The sequence below is a fragment of the Acomys minous genome (genome assembly GCF_964271855.1).
Source record: "Acomys minous genome assembly, chromosome: 12".
Lineage (NCBI taxonomy): Eukaryota > Metazoa > Chordata > Mammalia > Rodentia > Muridae > Acomys > Acomys minous.
In genome coordinates this window covers 102921741-102936867 of record NC_140493.1, presented here as the reverse complement: position 1 = coordinate 102936867, position 15127 = coordinate 102921741, and the positions used below count along the sequence as shown (strand labels likewise).

Sequence of the window (15127 nt, the reverse complement as noted above, 5' to 3'; positions counted from 1 at the left end):
GAGTCTCCATATGAGATCAGGCAAGAGGGGTAATCAACCTACAGACTTATTAAAAAGTCTGGAAACCTCCGTTGGCCCCTTTTGTCTTCACCTCCCCCTCTTTTGGGTGTGGGCATGTAGGCATATTCCCACAGTTTCATATTCCCATATGCAAAAATATAGTGCATATTCCTATTGCACATGCGTGTAGGTGCACATGGAGGTCAGAGGACCACTTTGAGTTCTAAATGTTCATGGGGTGTTTCCCTCTTGGTTTCTGGAGACAGGATCTCTCACTCTCCTAGGGCTGTGGCCAATGAGTCTGAGAGATCCAGCCCATCTCAGCATGCTGAGCCCTGGGATGACAGAGGCTCCTTATCATGCCTGCAATTTTATAATTGGGAGCTGAGAAGCTAACTCAGGTCCCCATGCTTGCAAGGAAAGCAGTTCACCAACTTTGCAACCTCCCAACAGCCACCTGCTTTTTCTTGAGACAATAGGCACACTCCAGGTATGACATTTCTTTACAGTATTTTTGAAGATTTGTTTTTATTTTATGTCTGTATTTTGCTTGTGTGTGTGTGTGTGTGTGTGTGTGTGTGTGTGTGAGTGTGTGTGTGTGTGTGTGCACCATGTGCATGCCTAGTATCCATGTACAGGTACAGGGCAGAAGAGAGTGTTTTATATCCATTGAATTACAACTAGATTGTTGTGAGTCACTTTGTGGATGCTGGGAATTGAACCAGAGTCCTCCGTAACAGCAGCCAACTGCTCTAAAACTGCTGGACCATCTCTCTAGCCCCAACTTTACAGTATTTATATAAAAGAATAAATCAGTAAGGCTGAAAATAAAAAGCCAAAGGATATTTGGTTAATATGCTTTATTTTTGTTTCATCTTCTTAGTTTTCCATGTTGGGTACTCCTCCACCAGAAAGCAGGCTGAACTTTAACAGGTATCACAGCTAATTATCGTTAGAGGTTTTACACTCAATCTCTGCACGGTACATGAAGGACCCCAAACTGCAGTCCTGAACCTTCCCAAGCACAACGGCGTAAAAGAGCAAGATACAGCGCAACTCCGGTGACACCTCAAAACCCAACCGCAGAGTTCTGAAAGATCCTTATTAAGATATTTTAGTGAGGCAAGGGCAGTGAAAGAAACACTTAGAAAGAAAATTGCCATGGCAGTGCAGACGGGCGATCAACACTAGTAGAATTGTGTCTTTTCAGGAAAAGGCCCTGCTGGGGACCTCGCTTGCTCTCTGCCCACAGATTTGTCCAAACCCAAGTCTCAAGCACTAGTTTCCATTCCTCAGCATCCAGGAGAAGCTTGGCAGGGGATGTGTTCAAATGCCTCCCTGCTGGTCGCTCTATCCCTGTGTGCTCTGTGTGAACCCCACTTGTATTTTGTGCCTGTGGATGGATGTTTTCCCTCTGGCTGTGGCTGGATGTGGGGTTATGTAGCACCTTCAAAAGCAGGCGTGAGAGAAAAAAAAGAGGTTGTGCTGCTTTGAGAATGGAGGTAGGGTTGATGGGTGACAGAGGACCGTGGGTGTGGAGGCTTGGCTTTCAGAAGTCCTCAGGCTAAGCTGACATGAAAAGTCACAGAGAAGTGTGTTGGCCTTTGGAGCAGCTTCAGCAGGCCTGTTGGAGAGAGGGCAGAGAGCACCTCCAGCTGAGCAGGAGAATTTGCTGATTTAGTGATTTAAAGAGTGGTAGACTTTGGAACCTGCTGTATTCTGTGGCCAACTCCGATAGAAGAAATTCATTTACAGTACAGTAAACATTTTATGCGTGTGAATATTTTTCCTGCAAGTCTGCCTGGGTACCATGTACTTACCTGATTAACTTGTGGAGGAGAGAAGGGGGCATTGAATCCCTAGGATTGAAATACAGACAATTATAAGCTGCTATGTTGGTACAAAGACTCGAACCCGGGTCCTCTGGAAGAGCAAGCGCTGCTCTTAACCACTGAAACATCTGTCCTTCTCATATTTTTTTCTTCTCTAGGAAAGGTTTTCATATAGCTCAAGATGGCATGAAACAGACTACCTACAGCTGAGTTTGATTTTGACTTGCTGATCCTCATGCCCTCCACCTCCCAAATGCAGGGACCACAGACATGTAGCACCATGCCCTGTGTTGTTTCTTGGCTGGAGATAGAAGATATGTCTTCATGCATGTGAGGTGAGCAAGCACTCTCTCAACCGAGCTATATACTAGCCCCCAAAAGTAAACATGCCCAGAATCCAGGCTCCTGGGAATATTCCTAAGATTTCTTTGACTGTTCTAAAAGTAAGACATTTGGTCTCTCTGAGCTTTACTGAGAATTTAAGCATGGTTGAGAGACGCCATTTCGTTTTGTTTTGTCTTGCTGCGGTCGTCAGTCACTACGGGGCTCGACGGGCCTATGTTTATTTCATATTATTACCTCACTCAAAAGTCCCACAAAGGCCCAGAACTTATGTGATTGGGTTGTGGGGGAGGGAGAACTTCAAGGCAGCCCCCATAGGAGGCCTGGTCACTCCTGTTATCAAGATCAGTCAGCCACCAGGGTCTCAAAGGGATCTCCAGGTCAGAGGCAACTCTCTCAGATTGGTTTTCCAGTAATAATGGCATTTCCTCAACTCCCAAGAAAATACATCATTTCCACAATGACCAGCTCCAACAAATGTCATGCCCAAGTACAGACTGGACTTAAACTGCACATCCTTTCTTTCTTCCCCTTACCAGCCTTGTTTTTGAAGTTAATTCCCTGGAGACATGGCACTCCCTGTAATCGCTACAGAAGTGCTCATTTTTGCTCTTGCATAAAGAAAGCTGGATCCCTGGCTGAGTAGCTAGCTAGCACTGAGAGTCCTAGCCAGGGAAGAGTCCATTTTCATCAGGGATGGGGCCTCTGATACCTTGCCCCTGTGCCAGTGGGTGGCCTCACACACAATCATATGTAGGCAGCAGTAGCTTGACTCAGTGGGTTTAAAAAGACAAGAGGGCACGAAGTTTAGAGGGGTACTCTGGAGGGATCTGGAAAGAGAGGGGGGAAAACGGAGAGTGAATATGACCAAAGTGCACATACATTGTATGCATGTATGAATTCCTTTAAGGCTACATAGAGATTTGCATTTGGAGGGTGCAGCCCCTCCTGTCCCTGTATTCTGCCTCGCACAAGACGTACTTCATTGTCTCCATACCGCATGCCTGCGAAGCCAACAGCTAGCAAGCCTGAAGCCCACGTGAGAAAGCGGGTGACAAGGGAGAGTGAAAAGGTATATGCCTGCTAAATCCGCCTCTATAAAAGCGCTTTTATGGAAATGACGCCGAGAGACCAGTGCTGATAACACATGGCCTAGAATGGTGCTATTTAATACCATCCCCACCCCACACTCCACCCCCAGAGGAAAGGGAAACCGAGAAGCATTGCTTCGTGTTTTCACCTGAGCACACTGCTGTCCCAGTTAGAAATTTGTTTCTGAGGAAGAAACAGAGGATTGGACATTTGTTAAATATCCACCTTACCACTTCGTCATGGAGACCAAACGCATCCGTGGACCTGCTGCTCTTGACAGGGCTTGATGAAGTGATGACGTAGGGCCAGTCTCTCCTCTCTCAGCCCTTCCTTCTCCTGCTTCCTCTTCCTCTACCTCCAACACACTCTCCCTCCTTCCCCCCCCCTCTCTGTTCATTTGCCCTTCCTGCTTACAGATCACAGTACCCAACGGAGCAGAGACTTGATGCTACCATTTGTTTTCTATCTATTTAACCCCGATGAGTAATTTCATGTTTAGATGGCATAAGAAAAATATTCAGCTCGGCCTATCTAACATCAGCAACAGTGCACTTAAGATGAGACGTGCATTTCGCACAGAACTGATCCTGTGCTGTATACTGTGCTGCAGAGACGCAGCATCTCCCTGTGCCCTTAAAAAGCCATAAGAGTGTCCTGTGAGTTATGAGAGGCAATATCCTCATTTTTAAGAAGTAGAGTCGACACTGCGTGGTGCAGAGAGAGAGATATACAGTGTTTCACATCACTCTAAGATCTTTATTAAGTAAGTCATTGGTGTTTTCAAGGCACGTTATACATCTGCACAGATTAGAGATGCATGGGGCACATGGATGCTGACCATACATTCCACTCTGAGTATGAGCACGTAGTGAACCAAACGTGTTTAATCAGACATTAATGATATCCCTATTCGGTTCTTGTCAAGGTAGGCATCATGGGAGGACAGAGCAAAGGGAGGACAGAGCAGTGAAATGTACCTGCCTTCTAGGAAACGAAAATATTGCTATGGTGATGATTTTCAGACTTGGGAATGGTAATATTCTAATTTAGACAAGTAAATACTATTACAAAATCTAAATTCTGTGTGTGTGTGTGTGTGTGTGTGTGTGTGTGTGTGTGTCTGTCTGTCTGTCTGTCTGTCTGTCTCTCTGTATGTGTGCATGTGTTCAAATATCTGTGTCTCTGTCTCTCTGTGTGTGCATGTGCATGTGTGTGTGTGTGTGCATGTGTGTGTGTGTGTGTGTGAGAGAGAGAGAGACAAAGAGAGAGAAAGTACATGTCTGTGTCTTTGTGTCTCTCTGTCTCTGTCCATCTCTCTGCCCCTCTCTCTCCCTCGGTGTGTATATGTGTGTGTGTGTGTGTGCGCACATGCCTGCAAGAGTATGTGGGTGTATAAATACATGGGTGTATGGGTTAGACAGTGGTTTCTCCATTCCTGAGCAGTGCAGGTTAAACATGACTTAAGTCTCAGATATTAAGTTTCAGGACAGTTTTTAACTTGCCCCTTGAACAGATCTCTTATTCATTAAGTAGCACAAATGAAAGATTTATTTACACATGTGCATTTGAAAAGTTACACGGTATTGATCCTGAGTAACAGGGAGTGGCAAAGGAGGGGGAAAGAGAAAATTATATAAAAAGAAGAAGAGAGTCCTTCGAATACTTATTTATTTTCCTTAGCTTGGTAATCTTGAACTGTGTGATTCAGTTTAGTCTGGTAAGTAAGGGTGTGTGTTTGAGAGAGAGGGAGGAGAGAGAGAGAGAGAGAGAAGAGAAAGATCATCAAAAGAAGCAAAATGTGTGTGTGTGAGTGCATGCACGCGCACGCGCACGCTTAAATTAAACAACAGCTGTGTCATATACCCATTCCTAGCTCAACCACAGTGGAAAAAAATACACAAATGATGCCAAGCCATAGTTAATAATTCTTCAGTTTATAAAGCTTATAGTGTCTGACACTGGGTTCATGCTAAACCCAGACAGGAATTAACTTAATCCTTCAACATGGAAACAGAGAATACACAGTTATCTCTTGTTCTAAAATTTAAGCATTCCTATAATATTGTTTATCAAATCAACTTCACTGCCTTGTTTCACAAAACTGTTCATACCTGCAGCTCAAGTTACCATACACACTGCCCCCTGCCTTCAGGAAAGGCTCTTTATCTTTAATTCCTCCCAGCCCACGCTGTAGACCACACTATTGGACCAAGAGCCAGTAGCATCTACTGGCTCTATGTGTGAGGATGCATACAGCTGTCACTCTCTCCTGCGTCCTGCCTCTGTGATCTCACCTGTCCATAAATGCTTGATAACAGTGGAAGTATGTGAACAGGTGACTTCCCCAAGGAGCACACAGAAAGGCTTCCGTCTCACTCCTGTTCCACAACTGTTTGGTTGAACCATGGTATTTAAGAGAGAAATAATCCTTTAAATAATGATGTCCACTTTCGTTCTGTCACATAGTTCTGGCTTTTAGCACTCACTAGTAACACTTGAGGCAAGTGTCACCAACAGAAATCTAGGGCTTTGAGGGCATTGTAATTAAAGTCACACTTCTGTGTGCTGATACCAACAGAGGTGAATATGGCAGCTAAAACCACACTTGATTTTTACCTACTTATCTCAATGTTTCTGAGCTGAGGCATATCTCATCCCTTGTGCTTAGGTGGTGAGATATTGTTATATGTTCTTATTGCATAATTGATTTATAAATGTAAATACTCAGCTTACCTGTTTATTTTTCTCTACTCTATCAGCCTCTTTTCTCCCACTCCTATTTCACCTTCAAGCGAAGACACCAGTGTATGCAATAATGAGGCTACTTGTAATCAATTAAGCTTCTTAATAGTTTTTTTTCTCAATACAAACTTTGCTACCAAAGCCAAAACTTAATATTAGAAACCTATTGAATTTTTAGACGATCACTTACCAAGTTTAACCTGCTCTACTTTCTATTCCTGCCGCAAAGCACCGATCTAACATTTTGTTGAAAATTATGCTTTACAGCTTCATGCCTTTAGGTAAAGAGGCAGAGAGGATGGCTACATCTGTGACTCCATGGAGATCCTGTTTAATGTCAGGAGAGCTTTCTGATAGGGGACTTCCTTACACTCATCTGGTGGGGAAGTGGTGGTCTCCTCTGGGTTCTCACAGCTGCTCACAATGGCAACTGCGCTGAAGGACCTTCTCCTGGCATTGGTGTCAGACGTGCAGGATCCTCGGGCCGGGGATGGCTTCTCCAAGTTGTTGAGCTGTTGGTCTTTCCAGTCCAGTTGTTTGGCGCTGCAAAAGGGGGCGTAGACTTCCACGCTGCCTTCAAACTGCAAGCAGTTCACTTTGTAGTACTTCCTCTTTACTTCCAATACATCGTTAAACCTGTGGCCCCACAGAATTTCTCTGGGGACATAGGAACTTCTTGACTGGTGGGAGGTCCCGGTAGAATCACCAGTATAAATAAATGTCACCAAAATCTCAAAATTATCTTTGGCCACTGCCTTGCGGTCAAGGGCATACAGAGGACTCTCGTGGTCAATTTCATGGACAATAGTCACTGGGGTTACTAGGATTATCTGCTCGTTGACGAGTTTGAGATCTTTAAATGCCATAGTCATCCGCCCTTCACTGTCTTCTGTATAGCGGAGAAGTTGGGCTCTCACTGTGCCCTCCACCACGTGGTTTGGTCGGAAGTCACCTATGCGCCACATGAGGCAAAGCTTTCCGTCTCTCATACCGATGAGTGCGAAATAGCTGAAGCGGATGGTCTGGGCTCTCTTCCGGGCAGTCGCCATCTTTGCCAAGGCTGCTCCAATGATGAAGGTGTTTATGATGCAACTTAAGATGGACTGAAGGATCACTGTCAGCACGGCCACAGAGCATTCTTCGGTGACGCAGCGGTAGCCGTACCCTATGGTGGTTTGGGTCTCAAGGGAGAATAAAAATGCTGCCGTGAATGAATGCACATTGTCAACGCAAGGTGTGATGTCTGGGTCATTTAATAGGTCTCCGTGATGAAAGGCTATGAGCCAAAATATGGAGCCAAATATCAACCAGGAGAGAATGTAAGACAAAGAAAATATTACAAACATATGGCGCCACTTGGTATCCACAAGGGTGGTGAAAATGTCCACCATGTAGCTCCCCCATTCTCCAAATATGTGCTTGAAGTAGACGTTACAGCTGCCATCTTTGTGGAGCAGGCGCCTCCTTGCTCTTCTCTTCTCAGCTATGGAGTGCTCTGGGGGATAGCCCGGATACTTGGAGTCCACGTTGACAATCCGGTAGCTACTTCCGTAATAGCTCATGCTTCCTTGGTCCTTTAGGGCATCCAGGGGGAGTTAATATCAGTTAATGGCTCCAGGTATGTTCTAATTTTTGTACTCTGTCTTTTTTTTTCCTTCAGTTTTCAGTTAAAGCCTAAAAGAAAATACAGACCAAAGAAAGAGAAAATTAAGCAACATCTTAGCTTTAGATTCCAATTTCCATCTTGACAGCAGTTTGACAAATTGGGAACAATTTTGTGCTCTCTGAAGTAGTAGCAAAGACTTCACTTGAACCACGGAGACATTCAGTATTGATTCAACATTTTGGTATAGAAAGCAGCTCAGTTATTATAGGAACAAAATATGCAATTAGAGAAAATAAGATTTTTTTTTATACACAGTGTTTGAGTAAACACTATGATTGCCTCAAACGGTGCCTCATGGCCCTTTCTCACCTGATAGGGAGAGCAGGAATTTTGTAATGACACATTTTCTTTCATGAGAAAACAAAGCAATCTATAATATACAGAGATGAAGTAGGATTCAGTTATAGGATTTCCAACTGCTAAATTCAGAACAATAAATAGTTTCTACCTTTGGCACATAATGGCATAGTTTCCCTGGGTCCCGGAGTAGGCAGCCCCTTACTGTGGCTTCTTCTCTGTCCCACTGGGGCTTTTTCTTCTTGTCTCCTTCCCAAAACAGAGCAGAGCTAATATGACATCTACTTCACATTAAATTCCTTTTCTCCTGACTCCACCCTTAGCTCTGATTGGAAAAACAAAGCTTTCTTAACCCCAGAGGAGTTCAAACCACTCCCAGGTCAGCTGTCCGGTAGGTGTAAAGTTGCCTCTGCTACTGTCTCACAGCCTTCATCCATCCTTCCAGCCTTTTTGGTTTTTGACACTAACAGTCCTTCTCTTTACCACTGAATAGAAAGAGATATTCTGCTAGAGTTGCTAAGCTGTTTCACTCCTGAAAGGAGCATTCTACCGGTCAATATACCCCCCCTCCTTAGTTCTGAGTGTTTTCTCTGATGCATGTGCAGCCTTCCCTAGGCAAGACTAATTACTAAGCTGAACATACACTTCTCTCTTGGGGGGCATGTCAAGTCTGAAAGTAAACCTTTAAAATATGATCCTTTTCTGTGGAATAAAATGGTTCAATCGTTATTGGGCTATGTCTTTGACATGGTCCACCTGTGCCAGACTGAAGCCAGGGAGGTATAAGGAGAAACAGGCAACGAGAAGATCTTATCAATCTACTTGGTCACATATGAAAGCAATACTATTAAATACTGTGCTCTAAAACTCATTAGGGAATTGATCACTCTGCATTCACCACCTTCTCCGCTGCAGAAGCGCAGAAGAGAAGAAAGAGTTAACGTCTCTCCAGCCAGAAAGAGTCATTTTCCCTCTCTCCAGGGATCAGGCCCACTTTACAAAGAACTCTTTGTCTAGAGGACCACTCACAAGGATGGACTGTGCTGATGGCCAAAAGCCTGTAAAGTCACACACACTCTCTCTCTCTCTCTCTCTCTCTCTCTCTCTCTCTCTCTCTCTCTCTCTCTCCATTAATGCCTGTGCTTATCCTCCAGGTCTATTTTGACTGATTTCATTTTCTGTCTGGGAAATTCTTGGCCCTTTTTAAAGGAAAGATATTTGAATAATTTCAAGTTATGACCTAGATCTCCCCAAATGGTAATAGAAATGTAGAGCATAAAATATTTCTTCAAAGGTTATCTGTAGTATCTCTTCCTCCGTCATCAGGTGTGTTTATCTAATTAAATGACTTCAAAACAGATTCCCTGTGGTGTTGCTTATTTTTTACTCTATACTGACCATAGAAGACACAAGTCTAGGAGAAAGTATACTTTAAAAAAACAATGAGACAGGGGACAGGGAGGGAGAAAGGAAGGAAGGAAGGAAGGAAGGAAGGAAGGAAGGAAGGAAGGAAGGAAGGAAGGGAGGAGAAAAAGATGGTTTTAAACTAGAGAATAGATGCAGAGGTAGAATCATTTGCTTGTTAAATGCTTTCAACCAAGAAAGTTCCTTAAGGAGAACTTCTCAAAACCAAGGGAGGCTGAGAGTAAAACAGAAACAAGAGAACAGATTGCAGATCAAGAGCTACTGGGTGTCTCTGTTCTGTTTAGCTGCCAAAAGGGGGAAATGGTTCTATTTGAAATGGTGTTCCATTGACATGCAATTTGCATTCCAGTGGTGCTAGGGACTATTATGAATGAGCGAGCCACTTTTGAAACACCTTCAAAACAGGATAATTGGTGGATTGATTTGCAATTAATACAAGATATAAGTGAGTAAATTCCAGTATGTGGAAAATTTGTTGCTGAGTACTGTTAAGAAGGACAATGCATACAGTAAACCTAGACCCTTGGTTCAGATCTAGCCAATGGGCAGGTCATTCTCCATGGTTGTGGGGAGAGCAGGGACTGAGCCTCTGACATGAACTCTGGTGCCCCTAATCTGACTACTTCCCCCTTGATAGGGAGGCCAGCTGACACTCAGAGGAAGGGGAAGCAGGCTATCCTGATGAGACCTGATAGGCTGTGGTTACATGTTGGGGGAGGAGGTTCCCTTCCTGTCAGAGGTCTAGGGGAGGAGAAAGGGCGAAAGAGGAAGCGAGGTGGGGTGGGAAGACACAAATGAGATGAAATCTGCATAAAATATAAAACAATAAAAAGAATTTTTAAAAGAATGTCACAGAGTCAACGGATGACTGAGAATTCTGCTGTAAGCTCTCCAGGTCTCTGACAGGGTTGATCATTGCAACCACACAGTCCGTCCTATGCAGAGGCAAACATTCTGCGAAAGCCTTTCAATGCTTTCTTTATCTGGTCCTGATTCTTTAAACACATCAGGCAGGCATGCTCTGAAGCAAATATCTGCAATCTAAGTGATACATTATAGCCAAAGCAGAAGAGCTTCCTTCTGCCTTGTGCAATTGTCATCTCAGCCCACACAGAAATAATGGGGTTGACGGAGGCCCTTTTGTTTAAACAAACTAAACATGTATTCATGCCTGTTGAGTGTTGTGTTAACCAGAGAACTTTTTCAACCACTTGCTATTAACCATGAGAGGAGTGTGCTTGTGGGTTCATTGGCGTTCTGTTTTCAATATGTGTTTCTTAGGATCAAATCTGAACCTTTAAAACTGCCGTACTCTTGGCCAGTGAGGATGGCTCAGGGAGGTGATTGTCACCAAGACTGACTACTTAATTGGATCCCTGGGATACGCACAGTGGAAGGGAAGAACTGATTTCTGCGAGTTGTCCTCTAACCTCCACACTCCACACTGCACACACAAGCACCCACGTAATTGTCACAAATTATGTTGAATTGCTTTGATGTTTCCATAGCCATCTTTCCACCACCCCTTTCATCAAGAGAGAGCAGCTGCAGGCTCCCAACTTCAGCATTTACCTTGCGTGTCACCCTCTAGAAAGAAAGAAGCATAATTATGAAATTATGAAATAGAAAGGTCAAGGGCAAACGCTGAACCAAGAGAAACCCATTTTCCAGGTGATAATGATAAAGGCAGCAGAGGCACTCTGATTTTCAGCCAAGGGGTAGCACTGTCTGTCCCTGGAGTTAAAACAAAAGGAGCCATCCACAGTCAGGATGATGAATCCTTAAAATATTATCAGACTTTATTAAAAACATCCTAAGATCATGACTGAAGAAATCGATGAGAGCCTAAGATCATTGGCTGCTCTTCCAGCGGACCCAGTTTCAATTCCCATCACCTAATGGTACCCTACCAACCTCTGGAACTCCAGTTTCTATGGGATTCTGTCCTCTTCTGGCTTCCACGAGCACCAGAGAGGCACACGGTGGGTGCACAGATATTCAGGCAGAAAATGCACTCCCACACATGGACTAAAACAAGTCCATCCGAAGGTGTTTAGACAACTCCCAAGAGGTATTTTGTTTTGTGGAGATAGCTGAGGGTGGGTAGGTGGGAAGAATACAGAGAACTGGAAAAAGCACGCTTTAGTGAAAAAATTGGAGCATTGGCTTTTTAAAAAGCACGGACATATTACAAGAATATGGTAGGGGTTCGTTTTAATCTCAGGTGTGCGGTTACGGGGCTGCTTTGCACTGGCGAACTTACGATCTGCTTCATCCTCACAAGCACGGTTTTGCCAGGTACAGTAGGCTTTTTGAGGTTGTGGTTGGGCTTCTGGGGAGTTTTCAGAGCATTTCTAGACTTCAGTCCCAAGAGGCATGGTGGGTTGTTGGTTGGTTGCTGTTTGTTAAATAGTTGTATGCATATAAGAAACACCAAAAAAAAAAAAAAAAAAAAAAAGATATTCTGAGGGCAAAGATCAAACTTGCCCCATGGAACTCTATGCTCTTAATCAGCAGGAAGTAGTTTAATGCTAATGCTGCCCCCTTTATGATCCCTGGCTTTATTCAGGGAACTCTTTCTTTTCCTCTCTATGCTTTTTACTCTCCGATCTAGTTTTAGGGGGCTGAAAGGAAAGAAGAAAAAGAGTAGAGCGAGGTTGAAGAAACCAGAGCCCACAAAGTAGCTAGCGCCAGTTACATCAGTACAGCAGTCCTCTTCCTGGTAGCCACTTCCCTGACATCTTGCCAATTATAGTAAGAGTCGAAACTGAAAATAGTTTTAATCCACTTTTGACTACTGCGCTCATTGTTTCAGACTTCTGTTTTAATATTTCGTTTGCATAGATTCAGGTCAGGGGCCACCTTTTGCTAATCCAGTGCATTTTGAATGGGCAGTAGACACCGTAGGGGACATGTTGAAAGAAAACACTTGCAATCTCCTGACTCCCTCTTGTCTCCTCATTCATAAAATTAAAACACTTTCTCTTCCGTTCATCCACATCCTCCCATATTTTAACTGTTTACCAGGTAAAACACTTCTGCAGTTAGGTCTTCAAAAATAAGGTATTTCCCTCCGGCAGGTTGAGTGTACTGCACAATGACTTAAGACTTTACAACCTTGTGTCACATCGATGCTAAAATGTAATCTTGCCTCTACCACCTACTTAGCATAAACACATTCATTATCTCTCTTGCATAATTCAGTACGCGCCACAAAAAATGTCCTAAAATATTTTTGGTGAAATCCAATTATTGAAGCCAGTGGCTTCTGAGGTTAACAAGCACTTTCTTCTGCACATAAAAGACCTGAGGCAGTTGACACTTAAGTCATCAGTAATCAAGTTACTCTCCTGGCAACCATTAAAGAAGATAAGTTCTGATGGAAATGTGAGAGTTGGTAGGGCAAAGAGGAGAAAAGAATGGCTTCATTCCCCCTGCAAACTCGTCAGCCTCTTTTGTGAAGAAAAGTGGGGAAGGCAGGAGAGGGAATAACAAACTCAGCCTGAGAGGTTGTGATGAGGGCAGGATGGGCTCTGGCTGAAGGAAGATGGAGAGAGGGGTGTTGAATTCTATCTCAAAATAAAGGAGGGCCTTTGCTGTTTTATCCCAAACCTGTCCCATCATTCGTTCCCTTGGAATGGTGCCTCCTCAACTTTATCTTTCCTGATTCTTACAAGGCGTGCAGTCACCCTCTGACAGAGTTTCCTACTCAGCAAATTAACTGTGCTTTGCCTAGAACCTAAAAGACACTCTACTTCTTTCCCCAAGTCCCCTCAGCTCTGGTCTCCAGGAGCATCTCTCTGAGGATGCATTTGCGCCATTCTCCTGTTTTCTTCTCTACAGACTCTCATCTAAGACTTTCAGCTCAGAGTAGTTACGGGGGACTGGAAGCTGGGGTGGGAGTGTGCAAGGAGAGTGCCTGCAGCTTTCCTTTGCGCGAAAATAGTCTTATGTTACCTAGTACCATGTACAGTAAACAATAAAGACAGAGGAAGAGGGCTAGGATGTGTTAAGAGAAGGCAAGTGGCCCGGAATGTGGGGCAGAGGAGAACTTGGCGTTAGCAGAACCTGTGTGGCTGGTCACTTGAGGTCCTGTTTCTATCTCAGTATGTCCTCCTGTGACATCCATGACTTAATTTAAATTCTTCCTCACTCCAAATGCTACTGTGTGTTTTATGAACTTAAAAAAAAACATATCTCTTTATTCTGTGTATATGTGTACTGAGTGTAAGGGCACACACGCCATGATGTGTTGAGGTCAGAAGATAATTTTCCAGGCACAGTTCTCTCTACCTACCTCATTTTGAGGCAGGGTTTTTTCGGGGGGGGGGGCAGGGCAGGGCTTTTGGCTACACCTTCTGACTCCCCGTCTAGAATTTCCCATGATTCTTTTGTCCTCATGTCTCATTTTGCTATAAGAGTGCCGGGGACTGCATTTGCTGCTTCCACACTCGGGACTCAGGTTGCCAGGCTTGCCCAGTGAAATGTGCTTGCTCTCTGAGCTGTCCCATCAGCCCAACTGCCTTGCTGCTTCATCAACAAGCACAGCGTTTGAGACTAGGATGTGTTTCCCAGTTTTCTTGATGTCAACATCATAGCAAAAAAATAAAAATAAATTGCTTTTTACAGATCCCACACACGTGTTGAAAAATCACAATTTTGTCATATGCAATGACAACGTGCCTTTAAAATAAAATTAAAGTAAAATGATGTATAATTACAAACGATCTAACTTAAACATCAAATGACAGCAGTAAGAATGTCTAAAACGTGTTTTTGAAACTGAAGAGATATCTGAGTACGAGTCCTGACTATTATACAAGCATAAAGACCTGATCTCGGGGGGGGGGGGTGTCTAGAAGTCACATAAATAGTTGAGCATGTCCATACACGTTCCTCTAAACCACATCACTATATGGGACAGAGATGGGAGAATCATGGCAGCTACAGGTCGCCTAAGAGATTCTGTCTCAAGGAGAGAATAAAGTAGAGAAAAAGAGAGAAGAGTGCCTGACAATGGCAGTATCTGTGTATGGTTTCTGGACGGACGCAGAAGTGTGTTGGGCGAGTGCGGACGGGGGGTTATCACAGAGAAACTCTTAAGTTGTCAGGCAGACATCAGTTCAAGTCTAGTCTCTACTCCAAGGACATCTCGAGTAAGCTACCTCCCTGAAATCTCACGTGTTCACTTGTGACATGAGAGGATGTGCCCTGTGACGCTGGGTTACTGTGAGGTTTGACTGAAATAACGAAAGCAGAGTCCATGTTGCAGACAGAGTCATCACCGATCAGTAACCACGGCCTGAGTCTGAATTGGGTGAAGGCTGTTTTCTTACTGGCAAACGTCAGCACATTTGTTTTCCCTCTTTCGAAAAAACAATCCCTCGCTGGCATGACAGTGGTAAACCCTATATGGTTTTCAGTCACTAATGTTAGGTGAATTCAGGGACAGCACCACCGTCCTTACCACTGAGCCACGAGAGTTGCTTCTTTGTCCTACTAGTTCCCCTAAGCCCAGAAAGCAGGTGCCTTTTTTTTTCATAACAATTATCTCACATGAGAGGTTGCCCATATCTTTTTCTATGTACATATATACATACACATACACCTACATGTGCACACACACATACATACACATGCTCATCCAACTCAATCTGAGAATTTTAATGTTACTTTTTCTGAGGATTCAACCAGAAAGAAGCAAGAGCTTTTAAGCTTGGCAAACTCAACA

The 15127-nt window shown here is 43.9% G+C and overlaps 1 protein-coding gene and 1 long non-coding RNA gene across 3 annotated transcripts in view; one reads left to right on the top strand and one right to left on the bottom strand.

Annotated features, from left to right (window-relative positions):
- The first annotated feature begins 854 nt into the window (after positions 1 to 854).
- On the top strand, positions 855 to 5353 carry LOC311579119. The gene is made up of 2 exons (XR_014773060.1): positions 855 to 2653; positions 2742 to 5353. It is a non-coding gene; the product is annotated as an uncharacterized lncRNA (long non-coding RNA).
- Positions 5180 to 15127, bottom strand: part of KCNJ16 (potassium inwardly rectifying channel subfamily J member 16) — a 56634-nt gene continuing 46686 nt past the window's right edge. For both annotated transcript variants that reach the window (XM_084749377.1, XM_084749378.1), the window contains exon 2: positions 5180 to 7682. In XM_084749377.1, coding sequence (XP_084605503.1) covers positions 6311 to 7570 — 1260 coding nt within the window. In that variant the 5' untranslated portion in view covers positions 7571 to 7682 and the 3' untranslated portion in view covers positions 5180 to 6310. The remainder of the gene's footprint in view (positions 7683 to 15127) is intronic.